The sequence below is a fragment of the Prinia subflava genome, chromosome 10 (genome assembly GCF_021018805.1).
Source record: "Prinia subflava isolate CZ2003 ecotype Zambia chromosome 10, Cam_Psub_1.2, whole genome shotgun sequence".
Taxonomy (NCBI): Eukaryota; Metazoa; Chordata; class Aves; order Passeriformes; family Cisticolidae; genus Prinia; species Prinia subflava.
The window spans coordinates 17732182-17758428 of record NC_086256.1 but is presented as its reverse complement, the minus strand read 5'-3'; the positions used below and the strand labels follow the sequence as shown (position 1 = coordinate 17758428).

The 26247-nt window shown below is 36.5% G+C and overlaps 1 protein-coding gene across 5 annotated transcripts in view; it reads right to left on the bottom strand.

Annotated features, from left to right (window-relative positions):
* Window positions 1-7139: 7139 nt before the first annotated feature.
* Window positions 7140-26247, bottom strand: part of PTBP2 (polypyrimidine tract binding protein 2) — a 46162-nt gene continuing 27054 nt past the window's right edge. For 2 of the 5 annotated variants that reach the window (XM_063407567.1, XM_063407571.1), the window contains 9 exons: window positions 25066-25230; window positions 24879-24989; window positions 18032-18227; window positions 12762-12916; window positions 11321-11354; window positions 10785-10877; window positions 10188-10404; window positions 10008-10085; window positions 7140-9874 (listed from right to left, as the gene is read on the bottom strand). In XM_063407567.1, the coding sequence (XP_063263637.1) occupies window positions 9742-9874; window positions 10008-10085; window positions 10188-10404; window positions 10785-10877; window positions 11321-11354; window positions 12762-12916; window positions 18032-18227; window positions 24879-24989; window positions 25066-25230 (1182 nt within the window). In that variant the 3' untranslated portion in view covers window positions 7140-9741. The remainder of the gene's footprint in view (window positions 9875-10007; window positions 10086-10187; window positions 10405-10784; window positions 10878-11320; window positions 11355-12761; window positions 12917-18031; window positions 18228-24878; window positions 24990-25065; window positions 25231-26247) is intronic. The other 3 variants (XM_063407568.1, XM_063407569.1, XM_063407570.1) reach the window with 3 other exon arrangements.

The following is a 26247-nucleotide window of genomic DNA, read 5'->3' as shown; positions in this document are numbered from 1 at the left end:
GCTCAAGCCCTAGAGTAATTCAGTATTTCCACCTGTACCTAAAATCTGTGGCAGTTCCAGCCTTTAGGGCTGGAACAACTGTATCAGCATAAAGTATTCTAAATATGAGATTTTGTTGCATTTTAGCTGATATTTGACTTCTGTTGAAGCAGGCAGAGTTGTTTTCCCCCCTCCTCCCAGGAGTATGCTCCATCTCCTTTAGTTTTTCTGTAACCATTCAGTGACCAGGTTCAGTAAACCAGAGGGCAAAAATTAACACCAAAAAGGGGGGAGGGAGAAGACAAGGCAGAAGTTTGACTTTTTTGGAAGGGATGCTGTCAGTTTAGCAGGCTGAATCATGCAGATGAAAGGCAAGAAGGCAGGAATCAGAGCTGGCAGAAGATCCCAAGCAAGAATGGCAGGAGCAGAACTAATCCCTTAAATAGTAGCAAGCTTTAGGAACAGCCCAACTGTAAAGTGAAGCACCTCCTGAACGACTCCTGGCTACTTTTTGCAGTGCAAGAGGAGCACTCGGAACATCTCCCGTCCTTGACAGCCGTGTTAACAAAGGGATAGGAGAGAGAAATAGGTTACATTAATATCAATACATCAGTACCAATATATTTAAAGTTATGTGTCTATTGTGTGTAGCTAAATCTTTTTATCTTTTAAATCTTTTTTTTCCTAGTACATTTTGTACTAGGAATCAGGTAAGTGTACATGTTAGACTTTAAAAATCCAGTTGCACTTTTACAAGCATTAAGTAGCTTAAAATCAAATTTGGAACAAAGCTGACACCCAAAATATTTGAAACTTGTAACTGTTCCATCTTCCTTACTGCTTGAAATGATTGCAAAAGAAGGCGCTTAAATGCTAACAAGTGTAAGATATTTTGACATTTTACCTCTTCTAAAATTGCCAAACACAGAAGAATAGGGAAGTCTGTAACAAACCTGATAACTCACAAATCAACCAGTTTAAAACATCAGCTCTTTATCAGTAGCATGAGTTGTTAATGTCTCTGAACAATAGAGTGGTGGCAAATAGGCATTCTGTTCCCTGACAGAGGAAGGCAAGTTGATGTACACATACTGACTCAACAGGAGGTTCTGTACTATAGATTAAGGCAGCCCAAAGATCAGAGCTCTATTTGTGACAATTATTAATCTGTAAAAGTTAAGTCTCAGCTACATTCAGTGTCTTACATTATTTCTGGTTTTAAGGGAATCACACCTGGCCTCACAGCTCATCTGCATAGTGCTCCATTACAGATTTAAAAAAACCTTTAAACACTGCAACTTAAAAACTTGCAAATTCATTTTTGAAATTGGAAAAGGAAGAAGTCCTGTAAAAAGGAGTTCAAGGATACAGGCTGAAACCACCTGAGAGAGGGCACAGCTTCAGGACATGTGCCCTGCAGTAGCCACCTTTCCCACGGTATATGCAGAGGAAGCTTTCAGCTACTTGTCTCATCTCTAGGGAGCTGAAGTTCTTGTGTAGCAATTCAGTATTTACAGGACTTGTCCTCAGTTCCATTTTCTTTGCATACTCAGTCACTACATCTGGATGAACTTTCTCTTCTCCCTAGGAACATGGTTTTGGCAGGGCAGATGTCTGCGCAAGAGAGGATCTTGGCATTCAGCAGCAGTTGCCTAGATACCACCTTCTAAGTGCCAGGAGCCTGGACTCGTTTTTTTCCAGCACAGAAAACTAATGCCTATTGTTCCAAGTGGTAATCCTGCAAGTTCACCAACTTTTACATTGACTATTATTAAATTCTACTGACATAAACGTAAGTAACATTTACTGCGGAAATACAAAGTACGGGTCTGAAAAGCATAACTTTTTAATTACAAAAGCATTATTGAGAGCATAACATTAAGTTCCAAAAATATTTCCAAAAAACAAGCACTTGAAGGAAGAGCTTCTTTCTGAGTGTTACAGGGATGTTGGCTACTGAGGATTCAAGCAGGTTGCTAAATCCTAAGTGAAGCTGAAATGAATGTATCTTTCAACATCTAATGACTTCTTACAAGAGAACTTTCTCAAAACAGACTGAAGGGGTCCCAGATTTTTCTAGGGCTACTCAGTGTCTTAATCCAAGAGCCTGAAATGCAGATAGCCCTAATCTCACTCTACAATACTCACCCCAAGAGTTCTGAACTCACAGATGCAACCTGCTATGGTTACCTAAAGAGTTCAGAAGTGCTCAAGAGTCCTATAAGCACTGAATCTGCAAGACCTGGAATTCCTAAGAACCTAACAGCTGCAGCAGATAACCAGTTCTGCTTCAAGTGTGCTGGCTCGCTGAGGGCAGTTTAGGGTTTGTACTACTGTCCAGGTACACCAAGCACAATGCATTGCCTTTCCAGTAAGTCTGTCTGAAGCTTACCAAGCAGTTCTAAGCCCAGAGGGCAGCTGGATAACTGCTCCCAGCAAAGGAAGAATCTTTGTACCTTTCTTTAGCTATGCAGGAATATGTAATGTATGTTGTTTGAAATCACCCTGGAAAAAAGCTGTTTTATACAGAATTCTCATCTTTAGAAATTGAGGAAGATGCTGTGGACTGAAAAAAGATGTGTATGAAAGGGTGTATTATTTAAGATCAGCAAAAATCCAAGTTTTCAACTGGCTCAAAACTTGGAAAAGCTGGAATTAGAAATGTGGAATCCCTTTCCTTAGGGCAACTTATTCAGAAGATCTGTGTAAAATTCATAGATTACTTATACAAACCAAGAGTTTACATTCCGTGAAAAAAGTTCAGATATTTTATCTGTTTGCTTTGAAAAGCAAACGACTTTTAAAGATTTCCAGGTATCCTTGAGAAAATTGCAAATAAATGTTAGTATTGATCTGTTAGCAAGATCACTTGTGCTCTACAGACTTCAGTTTTGTTGAGCAACTCCAGTCACTTGCCAATGCTAATTGGTGGTGATGTGGCAATTCTCCCATTGCCACAACTGACAGCACACCCCTTGGTGGACCAAAACTTGCTGCACACATACTCAAATGAGGTATGGCATCTGCAGGAAAAAAATATTTAGAGTTCACCCACAGCAACGTGGAAGTGCTTGGTGTTACCAGTCTCTAATGAAAAGAACAATTTTTTCAATTGTAACAGGATGGCACCACAAACACCTCTGTTTATAAGAACTATTTTGAGTGAAAAGCCACCAATAGGAAAAGGTTATCAACTACACTTGAAAGAAGATGATGTTAAGCTCCATCTTCCAAGTTCCTTCTAAGAGGAACCTGAAAATGACCGCATTCTAAAAAAAACCAAAGCAGACTTTTAAATTGCAGCAAAAGATCTCGGTCAAGAATATTTTCTCCCTGAAGTCAAGGAGTCAGCATGGTAAAGCAGTGATACAGACTAAGAAAATTGTGTGACTTCTGCCATCAGAGTTTAAACAAGTTATACACACTTCTGACCAAAACGGGTAAAGTCAACCGAAATTTGCTTAAGAACTGGAAAATTGCAACCTCTAGTTTATCTTCTATAATCATCAGGAAAATCTCCCTCTCTCTAAAAAGAGCGGAAAAAAGGGGAAGTTCCTTCATTTTGAAAGATAGATGTTGCTCACCAAAAGTTTACTCAAATTATCTAAGTCAATATCTGAAGGTTAATGTTTAAACAACAAAGCACAGCATGGTGACAGAGTATTTTGTTGATACAGCACACTTTACTAGCTGAGGATTACCAGTGTTTTAAAAGTGGAAAGGCCAGTGTCCCACCACACGCAACAAATCTCTGGTGCTTGTCAGATGCAGCTGCCACAAACCTTTCTTGCTTCAGAAAAGAACAGACTAGTCCAGCATGATTTCAGCTGCACAACTGAGATCTTCAAAGAGCGTTGATGCTGTCAGAGATATCCCCCGGGCATGAAGGAACTAGGGGGAACAGGGTTAGCCCAAAGGACACTGGTGTACCCTGCCATGGAACACAGACAGTCAGAAATTCTACAGTTTGTATTTTTCATCAAAAAATGCCAGTCCCCACACGTGTCACTTGATGAATCCTCTAACAAATCTCCTCCTGGATCCCACTAGCTCACTTTATCTAGCTCTTTGGTTAGGCATCAGTGTCAATCATCCTAAACTACCCTGACATATAGCCTAACCTAGGGCTAGAGGCTTCAGGCTTTCAGTCTTGCTGGCTCCCAGGGATGGGAAGTACTCATTCTAGGAAAATCAGCTTCCACAGCAATGTGAATGCAAGTGCTAAGCTCTGACACCCCTGTATCTGTTAGCTGAAGTGAAAATACATCACATTTACCTTACAAGCTAGACTACTTTTGTTCAGACTAGTTTGTAAAATACCCCTATAAAACTATTCAGCCGTCTCACCTTGTCAATAATTTTTCACATCTATTTATACATGAAACTGAAAGCAAGATCCTGAAATACCCTGAACGCTCCTCTGTCCAATACTCTGCTCCTCCTACAAAATCTTCCCTCCCTTTCACTTTTCATGTCCTGTACCCAGTATCCCCAGCCCCCAGCACGTTTGCTACCTCACAAGCTGCTGCCCATTACGAGGGAGAAAACCATGTCCGTGCCTGTTTGAGAACTCCTGGCAAAAAACAAGGCACCAGATCTCCTTCCCTTGTCCATAGGGCTGAAAGTAGGACTTTGATCTAGGCAGGCAACTAATCATGGGGATAGAAACAGAAATGTCTTACTACTACTGTCTGCATCCCCTCTGCCTGACAGGACGCCAACCAAAGGGTACAGGAGTGACAAGGAAGAGACAGGGCTTATCTCAGGAACAGCACATTCACAGAGATAGTGCAATTACACACACCTCATTTCCTAATGACGCTGGGCTAAAACTCATAAAACATGCAGAACTCTTCAATAATATGAGTGCTATTTTCAGCTAAGTTTTTTGAGACATTTAAGTCAATCTGATTTTCACATCTTTTTTTTTCCCAAGGAAGAAAAGTTCTTCACTTTCCCTTTGCTGCCTGCAGAACTAACCAAGACAGAATAGATTTTAAACATCATATGCTAGAAACTTTGAAAGGGAAAAAAACCAAAACAATGTAACCCTCTTCCAAATTTCGTTTGTTGATCAGAGGAAAATTCACTTAACTCAGAAAACAACAATATATATAGCAAGCTGTACAATTTTTTAAGGTGAAGCAGGAACTCACCGATCTCATTTTGTTAACCATCCTCAAAACCAAACATATGCACTGGAGAGAATTTCAAACCTCAAAACACTCAGAATATGTGATACTAAATAAATTCTTACATTAAAGGAAAAAACAAAGTAAAGAAATTCTTTAAAGCTGCATTTTTGTGGCCTATAATTCCACAGTAAGGCAGGAACTTTGTCACCAGCTCTAGCAAGTCAATGCACTAACAGAATAATTAATGGTTTATCATTCTCTATAGTTAAGATTACTGCAGTCTACTGACTTTACCAAGGCCCATTAAGTAAAAATACCATGCCAAATCCAATACTTCCAGAAAAATCCTTCTTTCTTACCCTCTGTGTGGCTGGAATCACACTAGCAGGCTGCAGCTGCTCAGCTCCCCAGGAAACCAGGAGGGTAAGAAACATAGATGTCGTGTGTGTGTGTGTATATATATATACATATATCCCTTTCTACACACACCAAGACTACAAGCCATGGAGCATTCTGACTAATTATTTAGAAGAAAATTTGTTCACCTCAGCAAAACTAAACTTCAGGTTGTCTCGGCATCTGGAACAGAATAAGGACTTCATCCTCATCCCTACCTAACACAATCAAACCTTTTGAGCAGCTTTGCTCACTGTAACACATTTCATATTGGGAAAACCATTTCTTGAGATGGGACTAGTGGATTTGTATTCCTGTTGTCAGAAAAAAACACAATTCTTTTTTCTAGTGTTTTGACAGAAGTACATGTTATCTAAGCACAGAATCTGGAGTAAACCAGAGTTTGAAATCACAGTGCCTTAAATTCTGCATATAGCAGGATCTGATTAATCTTGTCATGTTGTAAGATACTAGAAAACATAAGGAAACTTATAATGAATCAAAGAAACTCTTTGTGTAAGATGGCTTATAAAACTAACTCTGAATGTAAAACTTTAAAAACGGCAAATAGAAATAGTTGTATGAACTGTTATTCCTGTAGGGCAAAGGTGCCTTTCATATAATGTTACATCACAATATACATAAATACTTCTAAGGGTATTCTCTTAGCTTGAGGTTTTCCCCTGATTTCTAGTAAGAATGCTGTAAAGGTTTTGGTTTATTTCATTTACATACTGTATTTGCCACCGGACATTATCTGATCAAAGAATAATTTTTTGACTTCTACAACCAATTTCATTGCTCCACCAAAGGAAAAATGTAATGATTCACAAAGAAATAAAAATCACCAACTGCCCTCTGATAAAAATAACGAGAATTATTTTAAAAATCTGAAATTGAGTTTGGAGAATCACCACGCCTATGGTAAAGTTTCAACAATCTGAAAACTCACATTCCATGGAGTGTAAGAAGTTATTCATGAATCTTATTTTAGTAAAATTTTAATAAAAGTGATGCTTTTCACATTCTGAAGAGCTAAAAATACAGAAACTTATTTACATTTTATAACAACAAAAATGTACAAATTACTATACAAAATGCAGTACCATGTCATGAAAAACAAGTTTTTGAAAGTTCTAAGAGTTAGGACATTACTAAGTCTGTATTTTCTGAAAAACTACCACCTTAAAGACTAAGTATCCATAACTGAACAGTGATTTTCTTCAGATTAATAAAAAATGCTTTCATGACAATTATGGCTGTCATTACTTTTAATTTTGGATGATACAAATATAACCTCATAATAAAAGCTGCTGAATTTATAACAAGTCAAACCCAATATGTATGCTTTCCCTTGAGGTTTTTGCCACTGAAATTTTCAAAATGAGAAAAGTATAGAAACTTCTTTTTAAGGAAATAAGCCTGGCAAGAAGTTAAATTACCCTTTTATAAACCCCTATATTTGTATACAATCAGTGCAGATGTTTACAGTTATTTCAAAATTACATATATGGCAAGCACTGTATGCTGATACATGTTTTAGAGTGGAAATAATTCAGCACAAGCTGAACACACAGAATGGCAAATTTCAAGTCACATTTCTAGTTGAAACACGCAAGCACATTCTGATACACAAAAGGAAATCTGACACACTTTTATTTTAGAAAAATATGGGACATCATATTGTACAGATGAAAAACATAACAGATCAGCTCAGTCAGACCCTTAACTACTGCTTAAATCATTGGAAATAGTCACATCTGTGCGTCTGGGTGCTCGAGTTGTAAAAAGATGATGATTCACAAGCTCTGAGTATGGATGAATAGGATTCTACCAGCACTTCACACTGGGCAATCACTGCAATACCTAGAGTATAACTTAAATCAAATATTGGGTGTAATTCTGATCAAATGCATTTTATTGAATTTATTAAGACTAATGCAAGCCCCTACATTATTTCGTGACCTTCAAAAGCTGATAGCTATTTGCTGATTTGAAAGCCATCCAAAGGAAGACATCAGTTCACAAAGTATTCTGACAGCAATGTGTCTACAGTGGTCGTACTGGCAAAGTGACTGAAAAATGTTTGGATTGGAATGCCGACAGCTTTTACCGAATGCTCCATGATCATTCAGTTACTCTTAAACGGCAACTGTGAAAAATCCTATTGCTAATCAAAAGGGAAAAAAACCCCACAACAATCAGCTCAAGGTAATATAAAGAAAAGCTACTGAAGTGCCCAGACTGCTCTAATATTCATCTGAACCCATGACTCTGAAAAGGTGAAGTATCGTGTTCTCAAACATGTATGGTCCATGGATCTCAAGTGAAATCCTTTGTTACTTTCACCCATGACTGTATTGAATGATTAGTAGAAAATCTTTAGCAGACACAAAAAAAAATGAAAGATGAAACTTGCAGCAAGAGAGCATGGCAAACCTGAGAGATCTATTAGTGCATAAATCTGCTTAAAAACTAAAAAGATAGAAAGAGAGAGCTAACAAACTACAATAAAAGTTATGTCTTTAAAGCAGTAAGTTATAACAGGGTGGGAAATGTTTAATTTGCACATATGCCTGCAAAGGGGTAACTATCTGAAAATAAGGAGTTGGCATTCTTCCCAATGTCAGATTTATGGTAAAAAGCCATAAATAGTAGTTTTTAATATTATGTTTTTCCCACCCTGGCAGAGAATAAACATGAATTTAGAAGCACGATAGAAGTGAAAAACAAAGAAGAGGAGAGAGAGAAAGCAGCAGAGAAAGACAGAAAAGGTGAATACAGAGCTACAGAAGTGTTTATTGAGCATGCTACAGAGGTAAGCAGAGTACACACAAAATGAAATTAAACAACCATCAAACCTCCCAACTTTGTTAGAAAATTAATTTTTAATTGTGCCACTTCCAAACTATACTGAATTTTACAATTCTAAAGATGTAAAAACTCAACTAATAGAAAATATACATGACCTTTTTTTTTCTACATAGATAACAGAATCTATGAATCTTGAAACTAAGTACATCAATTTCAAAAAGTATTGGTCATTTAAACAGAATCAAGGTAACAGTTCAGACTGTCAGTGAACTGCTTTCAAATTAACTGGATCTGCAGATTCTGAGCCATGTTTATAGTAAAGTCAGATCAATTTCTAAATACAAAATATTTTGAAGAGATTTATTAAAACTGAATATTACAATGCAAGGTAAATTAAGACTAAAGGCACATAAACTTTGGTCCCACCTGGTTGTCAGTTTTAGAAAACTGCCACAAAATTTCCTGCAAGCGTTTGCAGCAAACTTTCTTCATCATTTAAAAATACATGCACCGTTTCCTGAACTAGCTTGACCAGTCTGTACATGCTCAGAAATCCACAACCATATTCCATATCTTAATTACAAACTAAAGATGGCAATATATATTGAAATGCACATAAGTCATGTCAACTTCAAAAACATCTACGAAAAATATTCAGCCACAAACAAGACATTACTTAGTGCTGACATTTATATGATACATCCCACAAGAGTGTGTACAAAAAGGTTAAGATTCCACAATGCTTTTCACGTAGGGCTCAAAGTCACAGAAGTCACTTTTTGTCCTTTAAGAAATTAATATTCTGTACCTTGTTAATTTTAACTAATGCCTACATTCAGAACTGAATCTAGACCAGAACAACAAAATACAAAAGGCCCTTTTTAAAAAAGAACACAAAGCAAAAAGTAGCAGAAATCAAATAAAATCATTTTAATCTTTCAGCGTAATGCATCTTATCCAATTAAAAAGAAAAATAAGTGACAAGCCAGCAGATAAAGAAATCTATCAAGCAGGAGAAAACAAAAACTTAACCTTTTTACACACCCCTGCCTAAACATATTTAAATTATCATGTAACAATGTGCCCCAGACAACCAATTTTGCTTTTTACTAGTTATGCAGTTCCAGCAGTACTAATTTTCCTTTTTAAGGCACGTACATCAACTAAGTTGAAAAAATGTGGTATTAAGTTGAAATCTTTTAAACAGAACAATGGTTTATCTAAACAACAGCTGAACAGTTGAATAGCAGTTAATATCACTGCCTTTTCTTTTCATTTTTTTTAAACAATTGAGGAATGATAACAGCATGAAAAAAAATAAAAAAACAGAAGACAAACTCTGGTCCCCACTTTCCTGAACAGTCAAAAGATGACAACACCAAACAATGCAATACACTTTCATTCTCTATCTGCCTCTTTAAATAGTTGACTTAGAGAAAGAAACTCTCAGATGGTGACTTTCTCCCAGATTGTAATTGTGGAGATCAATCAAAGCCTGAATAGCTTCTTCTACTGTTGACATCTGAAGAAGTGCCATCTTGTGATCTCTTCTGAAACAAAGCAACAGAATTAGGAACTTGAACACTACACGAGTTGCTCCTAATTTTGCTATCTGATATGTACTTTTTCCTAAGATGTGCTGCAAAACTCTTTTTTAGAGCTATATGCAGAAAAGCTACTTACTGAAAAAATTTAAATGCTTTCACAGTGCCTCCAGTGTTAGCGAACAATGTGCGTAGATCCTCTTCTGCTACCGACGGTCTACAGGCAGGAAGAAAACAAGCATAAGCAGGAAATCATTAGACAGTTCAGTGTGCTGTGATTCACACAAATACCATCAGCTCACTGACAGTGAACACTTACGGGATATTGGACAGATGAAGTGTTGCAGAAGGAGGGAATATATTTTGAAAGTTTTTTGAACCAGGTTTCTTGAAGCGATGCAAAGGTGAATTACCAAAATCTTTAGTCAGCCCTTGGTCATCAAGTCCCTCTCGAGGTAGTTGTACTGTCTGATGTTTAGAAAGGGTGACCCGAATAATCTTTCCATACATTTTTTGTCCATTAAGATGGCTCATGGCTGAAAGAGACAAGTTTCCTCAATTGAGTGCTACTTTTCAACAGCTTGTGGTACCTCACACAAGCGAAGAAGAAAAACACTCAAGCAAATCAAAGGGTCAGTGTGCTAAAGGACTGGAATCAAGAACTACGTCTGCAGACTCTTTGTCAATATTAAATTTTATTTAGGGATCATCACATTTGATTCAGCTGTTGAATTCATTTAGGGTATTCATTCAGGTGCAGACCTTCTGGAACACAAGTGCATGCAAAAAGATTTTGGATCTGGTGGATAACCAGGATAAGAGACAGACTGACAAATATAAACACATTTAGTTCACCTGATCTTACACAACCTAAGTACTTAGACTAAAGGGAATATAAACAGAAAACTAATCTTACCCAGCTGTGACTGGTTTCCATCAGCCATCTGTATAAGGGCACTATCTTTCTTATTGTATAAAATCTTCACACGCTGCACATCACCATAAACACCTTTTCAAAGTCAAAAGTAACCCAAAAGAAGAAGTTCATTTTAAAGCCAGCCACCTAAGTAATATATTTTGACATATCAATGGAACATTCAGACAGCAACAAGATCACTCACTCCAACTCAACACACTCACAAATGAATAAAGGAGATAAAGATTTTGAATAGTGAATTTTGAAAAGAATAATTTCTGATAAACCCTCAAAGCTATGTGAATGATATAAAATTAAAGTCCATGCAAAATATATTAGCATGCATTAAAAGAAAATCTGTGTCTATGGAGAGATTTAAACAGCAAAAGAAAAATAGCAAAAGATTTACTATTCAACTTTAAGCCAAAGTGCTAGCTACAAATAAGAATTAAGGTGAAACAAAAAAACCAACCAAACAAAAGCCATAAAAACAAAATCAAATCAATAATAAAAGTATAGTGCTAACAATAACATACCGAAGAGGGTAAACAGACTTTGGGGCGTAACCATCTTTAGAAGGAGAGAAGAGCAAGCAGCGTAAGACAAGAAGAGAGAAGAGTCGAGGAAGAGCGGAGATGAACAGATCATCCATAACGAAGGGTGGTTCCCGCAGAATGGTGAGGTGGTCATGGATCATGGTTTCAAGGCAGTTAATTGGGGCAAGTTGGTCCCAGGAACATTTTGTTCAAGCACAGAAGCATGAACATAGGGAATGAAGACAGGGAACGTAGACAAAGACGAGGAGAGGGTAAGACAGGGAAGGGCATGGGAATTTGGGTAAAGACAAGGAAAGGGAAGTTGAACACACGGGGAAAAGGATGAAATGGGGGAGGGAATACAGCAATGCAGAAGAAAAAAAAAATAAGGAAGTGGGGAACAAAAAAAAATAAAATATAGGTCAGTACATAGGAAATGCAGGAATTTGGTCAGAAAATGGTTGGTTTATGTACTGTACAAGAAAAACTGAGTAAAATGTAGTCACCCAAGACAAATATGGGTAAAGTACATTCATATCCAGAGTAAACTACAGCATTTCATCTCAACATGAAAATAAATTAAAAAAAGCATGCAATAGAAATTTTAAAATTTAAACTTTAACTGCGTAAGCATGGCTGGTTATGAAATGCAGGCAAAATATCTTTCAAAATGGCACTCTGATCTAAGACATTTTAACATGCAAGGCTGTGGATGACAAAACAGTACTAGATGATAAAAAAAGCTTAATGATTTACAGTGACAGAGGCCAGTTAAAAATGGAACAGCTAGACTGATACAAACTTCCCACATTTCATACCAGCTTTCACAGCCATCAAAATAAATGTAAAGGACAGTAAAAATGCAAAACTAAATTAATCCCTTTAGATTTCAGAGTTAGCAAGAAAGATACAGTTAAGGTGAAAATGCTTTGCCACCACTTTTTTTTTAAGACAAATGAGTAACTGCAAAGAAAAAAAATTACTAAGAGAGACTGGAAGAGTGCCTCGTCAAGATCTTTGGGAGAACCTTCAAAGAAAAATGTGTTAGAGTAGTTCACATAAATTAAGACTCAAAAATGTGACATATAAGCATGAAATGAAACAGCAAACAATTAGAAACAAAACAGAAATTTGACTTCACATGATTATAGTTACAAAAGAAAGAATAGTTGGTTTTCAAACATGTAGTAGTTACCAAATTTTTCTTGAAAAAATAGGTAGCTGACTGTCAAAGGATATTTTAAGTTGTTAGCTACCTAGGAAAAAGAATGTATTTAACAATGGCTTTAAAACAAGCTTTGGGGATTATTAAAAAAACAGCAAAAATACTTTGAGCTTAAAATCCAAATGTAAGAGGCCAAATGCAAAGAAATTATAAAATACTGACAAATGAAGTGTGACTGAAGAGGGGGGAGAAAAAATGTAAAATTGTTTCACTTACCTCTTCATTTAAATTGCTAACCAGGAGGACTGTATTGCCACCAGCTGAAACTCCAGGCATTCCCACACGGCCAGCAGCAGCAGCTGCAGCTGCAGCAGCAGCATTTGGAATAGCCAAAGGACTCAGAGCTCCTGGAACAGCTGCAACAGGAAGCCCTAATTTTAAAATAAAGCATATTTTACGAAACACACACAAGTCGTTTAAAAAATCAAGTTCCTATATCAGTACTAGTGCTGCATACACCCCTCTACACAGCAGATAATCCCAATGTAAAGTCATCCAAAGGGCTGTGAAATGGGTTGGTAAATTAACGTTAGAGAAATGCAGAAAATTTTTTTCAGATAAAGTTTGCAAAGTTATGAGATGTAAAAAGTACTTTCTATTCAAATAACCATTACTGTGCAGCAAAATTGTTTCCACTGCACTCCAAAATGCTTGAAGTGTCTATTTTATCAAGATGGCCTAAAGTAAATGTTGATTAAATCAGTAAGAATAAACCCTAATTGTGATCTCTGCATCATTACATCCTTATTTCCCATCATCATTTGAGAGACTTTCCTCACTTCAACTTGGTGCTTGACTAAATACCCAACAGTGCAGTTGGTCATGTGAGAAGAGGTTTATGCATCTCTCAAAACCTTGGCATGAGATGGGGACACAACCTTCTAAATTCAAGACCCAACACACTCTGTGCCTTTAGTAATCCAGTTCTCTGAAGAAGCACATTACCCTCAGCTCAAGCTTCAGTAGTGCTCTTACATTTTCTCCTTCAAGGAAACTCAGCCCTGCAGAGAAACACTGATTTTGTCTGCTCAAGTCACTGCGGTATGAGTTGAGTGTGCTTCTTACAGGATTCATGAAAGGTTCTTGTGACACATATGCATTACACATAGTTTATATAGGAACAGCTTTATCTTATTTGATCAACACTGAATTAGCACATCATGCAAGGTTCAGTAAAAGAGCACTTGATGTATCAAAATACTTTTCCAGGACAGTAAGGCATGACTGATCCCCACCTGAAGGAGATACAACTTATTTTACACTAGGTCAATAGCAATCCCATAAGTTTTAGAAAATATCAAGCTGCCAGGTCTTAATAGAGCACATCCAGTCTTCTAGTATGTCTAGACATCTTTCCCTAAACCTTAGAAACTTCAAGCCAGTCCAGTATTTTTAGGAATAAAGGAACCTAAATAAGACTAGTGAAGTTTTTATGGTTCTTTCCACAGCTGGGCATAGCACAGCCAAGTAACTCATACTTTAAAAGGCAGAATTCTACATAGCATCACAGTCTCCCATGGACATTCTTTGGTCCCACTGAATAAGCAAAAATACAATGATTAAACACCATTCCTATAAAAGTATTTTCAATGACTATCCTTCAAAATTGTCAGCAAGAATCTCAAAAAGGGGCATTAGTGGAAAGTGCTAACAAAGAATGCCAGCAATGACGCAAGGGATAAAGCTGTGTGAGCTAAGCACAGCAATATATTTCCAGCTGTAATATTAAATAAATATCTAAATTGTGAGTAAAGTATATCAGTATTTGCTATTTGAAGTAGTTCTTATACAAAATATTTCATTTGTTGTGGTTCAGTATAATACAGCTGTTGTTATCCAAAGGTTTTTTTCTGTGACATCTGTAACTTTATTTGGCAGGGAGTGGGGGGGAGGGGGAGGAAGAGGGAGACTATATGTATTGTGTCATATGTGAGGTAAAAAACAGAAGAGAAAGAAAAAAAATTGCCTCTGATAATTCATCTGAAACCAGCTCATTTCGTCCACTAGTAATTTTCTCCTTCTTTCAAAAACCATTAACACTCATTGAAATTTTTCCAGTTTACAGTCTCAAAGGCTTCCAAAACCTTATTTTCTCACAGGTGAGGATGCAGTAGATGAATGAGTGATGGTGCATACAGGCTAGATCACCTGTTTGATTGATATGTTTTTAACTGATTACTTAGTACACACAGATCTCATTTTTTGAAAAGGGCAGACAAATTACAAAGCCGCAGCAAACAGCTGTGGAACAGCATTCTTGGTCTGCAATCTCCACTGTACTTTGATTTGCCATTCTGATTTATGCAATTAAAACTTTTTTAATAAATTAAAATAAGAAGAGTTTCTCTTATGAGTAAGTTACCAAATAACATATTGTTTAGAACTTGTATGAAACTATTTAGAAATGTTAGTTATTTTGACAACATAATCAACTAGTATTAGAAATCTTTGTCATTAGCTTTATTTTAGTTTCCAACAACTACAGATAACAGGATTTTGGTTTTTTCAGGATATTAATGAAAACATACAAATATTATATACCTTCTTTCTAGCCCTTTGAGGCCTTTTCATCAATGAAGTTAAAATACATGTCACATTATTTATTCACTCTCAGCTTATCCTTTTGTGTGACTTCTGAAATGCAAATTGGTAATGCCATTTTCATAGCAGGCATATTCAAGCTATACTAAAAATATATTATGAACTTCCATGAAAACCACAGGCACTGTTAATCATCTTAATGCAGGTAAGCAAAACTGACCAAGAACTGGGTTTATGAACCTGTTATGAACCCTCTTCATGGCTCTCTGTTAAGTAATCACCACCACTTGTACTGACTCCTTCCTGTCCTGCTTCATACTGCCTTGGGGGAGTCAGCAGTTTCACATCTCTGTGTAACAGCTTACAAAGCTACAAGTGTTACAACATTGTAAATCTTCTCACCCTTCTTCTTTTGAGTATCTGAATAAATGCAGCAATTAATTGTATGCACAAGCATCCATTCTGGATTTTGGTATTTTTCTATCCTTTGTCCTCTTATTTACATCATTTATATTTTGTGCCTTTTTACACAGTAAGCAGCCCAGAATGAGAGTTCTGGTTTTCCATATTCAAACAAGCACCATTCCCATTTTGACAATTATCCTAACGACTAAGGCATCAACAGTACCACAGAGTCTTTTTGTAAAATTTTTCGGCTATAGAAGTCAAATTTTGTAAAAACAGCAAAAAGTCAACTAGAAAAAAATGAAAAATAACAACAAAAAATCCCTGTATTAACCATCCCCATCTGACAGAGGATAAAGAGTTAACAATATACCAAGCTCACCCAACTGGCCATGAGCAGAATTAGGAAATGTACCCAGCTCTCTTAAGCCTCTTTTGAAACAATGGATGTTTTCACACAAGAAAAAGCCAACATGATAAAAAGTCACCACTGTTCATCAAAATAAACATGACTGACTTCACCGATGCTCTGAAAATGTTTCACAGCTGCAATGAAAGTCACTCAGGTTGTGTACCTTTTCTTTTTCTACAGCTTGGAAAAACAGTGCATGCCCACCCAAGGAGGACAAATTCAAATATTTAATTAGTTACTGTGACTGTCATCTTCATAATTTTTTTTTAGAAATTGTTTTTAAACAAACAGTTTAAAAGAATTAGTGATTAAAATCAAACTGTTAGAAAACTCAGTGGTTATGCAAACAAAAATCAAAAGTATCTAAGTGACTTTCAGTTCTGAAGTAACAGATGATGAAGTCCACTAAAGTCACATAACTGCAGCAAGTACAGTAACCCAACTTAAATATATCCATAGTAATGAAATGATCTAAGCATCAACACAGTGTGATTTCACCATGCCAAGCAAATTAAACCTGTTAATTTCATGCATACTGTAAGTATTATATACAAGGAAATACATTAGTAAGCCTGAGACTACAAAACAACTTCTCAGGATTCAGGAAAATGTCGTAACTAGAGTTACATAAGTAACTGCATTTGGCACTGTTTTATAAATCAGGAATCTTTACTCTCTGCTCTCCTAAATCCCTGATATTGTGGGTCTCATTAATAAGCAGCTTTACTTTGCTTTTGTCTACTTACTACTCATACTGCAGCCCCATGTCTGTGTTCTAGTCATTACAGGCTGACAAAAGAATTACTAATTGCCTCAAGGGTGTTCCTACAGCACGCATCTCTAGGGTGTCAAACTTCTACATGAACACTCATCCACCTTCCCAACTGAAGCATGAAATGAGAGATTTCAATTTTTACATTATGGCAAGTTAAAGGAGAAAAAAGGAAAATAAACTCTAGCTAGTTTTTTTAAGAGACTTCATAGATTCTTACAGTATTTTTTACATCCCAAAACTTTTGCTGTAGCTGAAAGCGATACTGGGAATGTAAAGTCAGGCACTCTGGAATTTGGGGAATTGGATTTGTGTGTACCTCACAACTAGATTTGAAATGTATCCTTCAAGTAACCTGATTTCAGAGAAGGGGCAAATACAGTGCAACATTCAGTAGCCCTAGCTACAATATTTATCTCTTCCTGGGCTCTCATCGTTCACTAAGTGCTTTCTATCTCCTGTAACAGAGAGCAGAGGCCTCTCTTTCCTACAATAACTGAAACTTACTTCAGTTTGGCCCAGACTGTACAAAACTCCATGAAATCTCTGTTGTTCTTATGTTTTCTTCAGAACAAAAATGGGAAATTATGAAAGAAAAAACATAAGGAAAAGACTAAGTGGGAAGAACAATGATCACAACATAATAAATCAGCTTTTCTAAAAGTAATGATTCTATATCTGAGTGCTATTACATTTAAAGAGCAAAAGGTGTTCTCGCCAGAAACCAATCTGACAGGAGTAGGAGTATGCATTGATTATTCTGGTAACAGGCAGAAGACAGATATATCTGTACCTTCTCAGAGCATTTCACCAGCTTCTGATGAACTCAAAGGCTGACAGGATACAGAGAACTCATAACATAACACTAGAAGTGCAACTACTGATTTTTTTTCTTTTATTCACAAAACTACAGGTAGCACCATAGGCTTTGGGTATTTTGGGTCCTTCCTCTTTGAAGGAAAGCAGCAAAATGTTAGTTTCATAATCTAATATTACAAATAATCATTAGCATGAAGAAATCAGGCAAATCATGTGACGTCTCTTACAAACTAGGTGGGAAGGTGGGCAAGGTGGCCACAGACAGGAACATACAAAAGAAGGAAGGACAGATTTTGGAATACAAGCTGAACTAACGACTTTTTCTAATACTTTGTGCATTTGTCATTTTGTCATGCAAGTTCTCATAAATATTTTTCAGTGCTTCTAAAGACAATATAATTGTGTTACTACAATTCAGATCACAATATAGACTGAGCCCTGAATGGACCTCTGGACACTATTTAAGTTGTTAGAAGGATTAATGAATATTTTCATGAAGTGGCTTTGCAATACAGAAGAAGAATGTCAATGTCATACCTAGAAGAGAGGTCTCCTTTGCAAATGCTGCAGCAATAGCTGGGTCCAGAGTAGGCTGTCCATCGCCAGATGGAAGGTCAGGACGAGTGTAGTCCCTGCTTTTATCGTTGTTGTACTTGACATTCAAATTCACCAATTTGGAAAAATCAATTCGTAGGGTACAGCAAGCATTATAAATATTTTGACCATCTAAGGCCTGAAAAAAAAAATCGCAGTTTATTTAAAAGACACACAATACCACTTGGTTGCACAAGGTTGAGGTTTTTGGTTGTTTTATTTAAACAAGGTCAGTGTATAGATATTTATCTGTCTTACTGTCTAGCTTAAAACCAATTAAAATGCATTAACCTCTCAACATGATTCCAGGAAGCTCGATGTTTCCTTCTTACCTAAAAACTGTTTTTATGCACCAAAGTGGCAAAGGACATTTTAACACTGTCAAACTTAAATTTTGTCTGTTGAATACAGCTCATTAACCTGGATTCCACAGCACAGCTTAAATTCAAACATAATGCCAAAGAGGTTTCTCAAAGAAAAAAAAAAAAAATCAAGACTTTTACATGGAAAATTGACTGAGAAAAAAAAATCAATACTTAACTACCATGTTAGACAGCCATCTGTAAAGGCATAATATATACATTATTCCTACATGTTTTCCTTCTCCCCTTAAAGGTTAGTAGTGCCAAAACTGAGAGAAAACCAACTTGAACTGCTAACCTGATGTTACCAATACTCTTTTTTAGAAATCCCATTTTCGTAATTAATTGGTACTTCTGAAAGAATGCCTATTAACATGACACACAGTACTCTATGAAAACACTTTTTAAAAATCCAACATTATATATATACACATACACACACACACATATATAATATATATGTTTCCTCCATCTCCATTATCCACCAGGCAAGTCGACACCTGCATTTGAGTCCATTTTGGGCATATCTTCCTTTCAGTCAAAGCTCTACCCATTAAATACGGAAATTTTTGTAACAAAGTCAGTTTAATTCTTAAAGAATGCAAGGATTCTTTAGCTTTTAAGATGCAGCTCATCTTAAAAATTAGAATTCAATCAAGTCATTATGTTACTTGTAAAGCTACCATATATATATATATATATATATATATATATATGCACTGAAAAAACCAAGTAAAGCAAATTTTCAAATACACACATCAGATCTTTTATTTCAATGTCTGGACTAAAATGTACCACTTCTAGACCTGAGCTAGCGCTTGCAGTTAGCTGGGTTACATCTGCAGTGTACTTGCCAACACATTCAGGTTCTGATAGGGCTTACTATTTTGAGTTAAGAAATGCAGAAGAAAACCTTGTGTGCCTGCTATTTTCATCCAGTGAAGCATCTGGAAACTGAACACCTTGCAGACACCCCTCTGCTAGACCTGGGCCAGCAAGGCAGTCCCCACAAAATGTATTATCACACCTGACATCTCCAGGGCTCATGAAACCACCTAAGAGAACTACTACCATTAGGAGTCAATTTAAAAGAATATGTAAGTCAATACAATTATTTTGCCAAAGCTTGGAAGCTCTAAAAACATATAGAACAAAAAATTTATAGGAACTGGAAAATCTAAGCATTGTATCAACAAAAGCAATTAAAGAGAAACTCCTATGCTTGAAATTCAGCTTACAAAATGCTTTATACAATATTGCAAAAGCAAAATTTACTGTCCTTATTCACAGAACACAAGCTTAACTAATTCCGTATTGTTGGGGTGGTGTTGGGCATCACCATTACATCATACACCATTTGCTAGCTCTTTTATCCATGGTGACAAAGCAGAATCCAGGACTCCTGCTGGTGTCTGTGAAAAGAGTATCACTTGAACACTTACACCCTAAAAAGTTTATATTGAGAATCTGCTATCACTTTTGAAGACCTCCTAGCTTCTAAAATCCACTAAGGTCCAAATTATCCAACCAGAGTTTACTTACAGTGGCAAATACAATGCCACTGCCCAGCAAGAGAACACTCATTCCCATAATGAAGAAAAGAGGTGTGAACAAGACTGAAAGGCTGCATTTTTTAGTTTGTCCAAATCACAGGACCCATCAAGATTCCTACTTGACCTCTTGTGTGGAGACTGTAGAAATATGGATTTCTGGCTTGCAGAAAGCTACTAAGTTGATGAAAATATTTTAGACTTTAAAAAGTAGCAAACCAAGATATCTCTTGTGTTTGTAGTTTCTAAAGTAGTCAATGTTTAAAGAGAGCTATATAAAAGTAACTAAAACTTCTATCGAAACCAAAAACTCCTCTTTCTGCCAAAATCAAAGTGATCAAAAGTACATATAAAAGGTACTGCACAAGAGAAATCCCTTGTAGCTGGGACACAGATGGACTGTAAGTACTGAACCAGAAAGGAATGAGATGCACTCTTAATAAGCACTGTAGTCAAACTCTAGGAAAGGATTCAAGCACCAGAACAAAAAACTCTCACTCCAATCATCTCCACCAGCAGCATCATACACCTCTAACAATGCAAGGAAGATTCTTACCAACCAGCACTTTTTCAAGATTAATTGTTCACACCTAAAGTCACAAATGTGAATGTGTGTCCCAAGCTCTTACTTGTATAGCAAAAGAATGTACAACAAGTCCTCAAACACTGTTCCTGTCAGATATCCTGAAAAACAATGACACCAGCCACTCACTGCTAATGAATGTACATACAAACATCATCTCCAAGAGTTCTAGATACTGCTAAGAAACTTCTCTTTCGAGTATTTCTTTCACATGTCATACCATACCATGTGGTGACACATGGGCCAAACCAAGGACATCATGAATCATGAGACCTTCTACAAATACAAGCACCATTCTTCATCTTGCCTGTGTCAGCAAACCCATAAGGCTAAAATCTAGGTTTTTAAAACGATCTAACAGCTAAAGGCTTAAGAATACCCCAAACCCAGGGAAGCAACACTTATAAAACATACTCCAGCTCAAGTAAGTACCTCAAAGTAACTGCAGGTCATATGGTAAGTATCTCTTGGGAGAGATATGTCCCAAGATGTCCTACAGATATGCGTATCTGACGTGTCTGCATATGAGACGTGTCTTAAATACAAGAAGTTTCTGTGGCTAAAAAGTGTATGTAAATACATTCTATTCTCAAAAATCAATATATTTTATGTGCAAAGGACTTGTTGCTACACTTCCTGGACTTTCTGATACTATGCAATTCAGCACTTTGCTTTTACCTGAACTCTACTTAGAGTTTCTGAGCATAAATTGTGCTCCTTAGAACTAAAGATGTCCAAAAAAGCCTAATAAAATAATAGAGGATAATAGCCCTGCAGCTCAATATCCTATCTGGAGATGTCCTTTCTTACATTCTGCAGTGACTACCTGAAGTTCCTACTACATATTTTAGGGCAATGCAGATTAGCAGAGATCTTTTGCAGACTGCTACCAGCAGAGAGATGTGAGTCAAAACAATTGGAAAGATGACATGTGCAGTCTAACCTCACTGGAATCTTTGAATGACCTGTGGGCCAAGGAAGGATCAATTGGCCAACTGTTTAGAGAACCTCTAGTGGTATTTTTAACCCGTGTTGGGTCAAGATGTCTGGCATGCCCTACATACGAGCCTCAGTTAATTGTCTGTAGATGAGTCATTAATAACTGTTAACATCCCTGATTTGGGAAGAGTATTTCCAGTACATTTGCACGAAGGCAACCCTCTGAATAAGCCAGCTTCTCAGACAGAAACACTGGCACTCTCATCTCTCCACAGTATATCAAACTACTAGTGTTCAAATATTTAAGCCTGCTGCTTATGCTAAGAGTAGTCATCATTTACAATGAAAATGGGCTATTTTTAGTTCTTAGAGTGTCTCCATACAGACATCTCCAGAAGAACCTTCTTCATTAGCAGAAGCATGGCAGTTCAATGTGCTCCACTCTTGCCCATTCTCAGTTATATTCTCCACCCCTGGCTAGACTGCTGCACTCATTATACAGAACCTGAAGTTCCCGGTCTTCACCCAAGGAACCTATAATGACCCAACCTCAGGGTGGTGATGAAACAAGTTACCAGTGGAGCCACTATCTACTTTTACAAGAAATGAGTTTCTTACAAAACAAGTGGAACAGGAATGAGGTTTTTCACTAGTTGCTCTTTCAAATTGCAAGAGATCCCACAGGGCTAAAGGCTTCATATTGCACATTCTTGTCAGTGTCACTGTTTTCTCAGAACCTTCAAATGCACAGCATTTCTCCTTGGTACTTACATCATTTGAGTTTTTCAAATTGCTCTTTAACTTCCTTAATAAGTCTTCAATTTCTATTAAGGTCACATTCTGATTTCCTGTGAAGAGGGCTGCCAGAAGATTAAATTTCCCCATTATCTTCTACAGTTACTTGGATGAAAAAAAAATTGAAAACTTTACTCTTCTACCATGTGTTTGATCTTGAACTCCATGCAACTTAATTGTAGCCACTACATCATCTTGCTTCTACTTCCAGATGTATTTAAACTGAAGGGGTTTTTTTTCCTATCACCTGACTGCTTCTTTGCTTTAGGTATTTTTGTTCTAGTGGCACTTCATGTTTTATCATGGTGGCTTCACCATAAGAACTGTATTTTACTCTATTCAGTTTGTGAGGATAGTGGGGAAATCAAACCTTCCTTCCAATTTAGCATCCTTTAATAAATGCAGTTGCTACTACTCCTAACATTTTGTACATTTACGCATAGATTGATTAAAGTATGAAACTATAAACCTGAGACCATTTCAATTTGACAGCAAGGCCCCAACATCATTCTGACAATGACTGTACATACAGGAGTAACTTTTTCAATGAAGTTTAGTCATTCACACACAAGCCATTACAAATGACCACGTATCCTAATCAAAACATGCAAAACTGGAGAAACAAATACATGCTGGGATTTTTTTAAGACCAATAGGGTCCCACAAGCTAGTATCAGTTTGCCTGAAGTCAACAATAGCAAGAGATTCATAGATTCCTTTCACACTTTTACATACCTCATCCTTTCATTTGTAAATTTTTTATAATATATTCCTAGAATTACACTGATAATTTTTGTATCACTACAGTCCATTTCCATTAAATTTTCTGATAATATACATAACTCAAAAAATGAGGTCAAAAGACGTCACTTGGGTGACAGACTGCATCAGAAAAGCACTTTAAAAGCAGCAGTAACATCTACTACTGAAAAAATGGCTTTCCAAACACAAGTCAAGCCTGCGTTACAACATTCTCTAACAAACACATTTAGCATCCAACTATTTATCAAATACTGCAAATACAAATATAAATGTTTACAACTGATTTCTGCAGAACTTGTAGGTTAAGATCTAGTTTTTGTACCACCATTTTAAACAAATTCTTATATACTACAGTGATATATTTGCATCTCTCTCTAATCTGAGGCATAATCCAATATTTGATATTGTTTCAACTTTGGAAAGCACATCCCCAATTTAAATTGTGTTTCTGATCTGTAAGTATTTCTAAACTGCTTTTCAGGAGTAAATTATTTCACAGGACCACCTAAATCAAACTGCAAATTGTCTCTTCTCTCTTGTTTTCCTCAATAGCATGAAAACTTACACATTGCTTTTTGAAAAAGTATTAATTTTTTTGTGATTCCCTGTCTTGACCATCTCACAGTTCTTTACTCAGTGCCCATATTTCAGTTGGTGATAGGGACAAAAAAGATCACTTGCCACCACTTTACAAAGTCTTTATTTCAATACAGTCCTCATTCTTTACAAGAGAAAATTAGGTCCATTTTTGTCTTTCCTCTACTAAGAGGAAAATTTGCCAACTTAGCCTGAGGTGTGAGGTTTTCACTTTTGTGAAGTTCTCAGCTAGTCTGTCATCTAGAGGCAATAAGCACTTTTTATGCTGCCAAGCAACACTTAACCAGCACATCAATTTTAATCAGCCTTCCTCAAACTCAGACTGCATGTGAAGGTTTGAAAACATAAATTAAATTCATTTATCTCTCGAAAATTATAATAATAATAATAAAAATCTCACCTTCCCCTTTGGATCAACTTTTCTACTGCCACAAATGTGAACATATCCCATTCAATTAATTCAAACCATCTGGTCTAGATGAAATGCTGTTGATCTTTGCCATAATTTATCCACAGGCTCTCTCCTGCTATAATGAATAAAACCAGCTACCTGTTCTTGCCTCTCCTAACCAGGATAGGAGAGTTTCCTATAAAACAAAAGCAAGATCCTGCTCACCCATCACTGCCACAAAGCTTCTCCACAGTCTGGTCACATGAGTATACTGCACTCTTTTCTGGGCATTTATGGTCACAAGTAAGTTTAGATTTTTCTTTTTTAGGATACTATAACTAAATACTTCCACAAATCTGTAACTAATCCATCAATCAATCACATCCTTGTATGGATGCTTAAAAGTACCTGCCAACAACAATCCAAGAGGCTTACTAAATTTGCTGCTTATGGTGAATTAATTATGCATCACCATGACATCCTACATTCTTACTTCTGGTTGACATTTTTACTATTGCAGTCTTGCACTTTATTTCATCTCTGTGCAGTCTTACTATAATATTTGTTCATACAAGTGTCTAAAATAGTTTAGACAGTATCTATAAACATACTATCATTAAGCACTGATGCCACATGGTATAACAACATATTATATAATAACTTCCAGTTTTTTCTTTTTTTAATCTCAAAACATTCACACACATGGTGGTGGAGTATGATGCACTGTTATGGCAGTACTCTGTTAGATCCACATTTTACAAATGCTGACAGTACAGAAAGATCTGTAGCCGTAAAAGAGAACTATACTTACTTGTTTTGCTTGCTGTGCGTTTACTGGATCACCAAACTGCAGTAAAGCTTGAAACTGGTTATTCTTTGTGAATGTGATTATCTTCAATACAGCACCAAATTTAGAGAATATCTGCCAAAAACATTGTACAGTTTTAGACATCTGTTTTTCCCAAACATAGCTCAAGCTGAAGTGAAATTTGACTGACCTGATGAAGAACATCCAGGGTTACTGGATAGTACATGTTGTCAATAATTATTCTAAGTACTGGACTCTGAGCTGGAGTCACTGCACTCTCACTAACAGTGGTCCCACTGATGGGAGCGTTTGATGCTTGCACAGCCGTCACTGCCTGAAGAACAGCTTGGGCCCGCTTAAAAAAATATGACAGAAGAGAGATTTTTCTTAATATTTCAAGATAATACCTTGAAATTAATACAGTTAACTCCAGAAACACAAAATAGTTCCCTTATTCAAAACTCAGAGCTACAGACACAACACCACATTAAGTGCAATGCAGTCTGTGAGAAGAGACAACAAAAATGAAAATATCAGTTAATCCTTACATCACCTTAAGGACGGGCTTCAAACAGCACCAAGATCAATCTTTCTAGTAGAAAGCTTATTGTTCTACTAATAAGGATAAAGAAAGTGAGGATTTTGAAGGTTTCAAGATTCTTTCCTTTACAGGAAAGAAAACTAAACAAACCCACAAATCAACCAAGGAAAACCCCAAACCTACAGAAAGCAGAGGTACTTAAATTACGTTCAAAAGATTTTCTCGGCTAACATTTCACTGTCATTTTAATTATGTAGAAGGCTCTAATGGGAGGGAAAAATTCTAAACTAACACCTCCAACCTTCTCAGTTTTAACACAATGAAATAATACACAAGACTAACAAATGTCAGAAGTAGTACCCAGAGAGGTAAACAAACTGGTGCCTGTTATCCACCCTCTTTTGTAAACAGAAAAAACAAAATCCTCTCCATAGATGGGGTTTTTGTTTGTTTTTAAACACAAGCAGGATTTCAGGAATTCAAAGGTAACCACATGATGATATCACAAAAACACACATCTATGTAACTACTTCCACTGCCAGAACTGACAGGATCAGAAAGATTAGAGTCTTTTTCTGAGAAAGAAAAAGTGCAGAAAAAAGGGGTCACATTTAATACTTTCATTACAGTCACCTTATGAAGAAAAACAATACAAAACAAAAGAGGCAAGTGAGCATGCCAGGTAAAAATAATAACCATCATATTAATGCATACTGCATATTTTAAAGGTATTAGAGATACTACACAATTTCATCTCTCACAACTTACATGATACTCCTCATACTGAAACAAACCAATGAATAAGGAAAGTGGGGGGAAAAAAAAGACCTG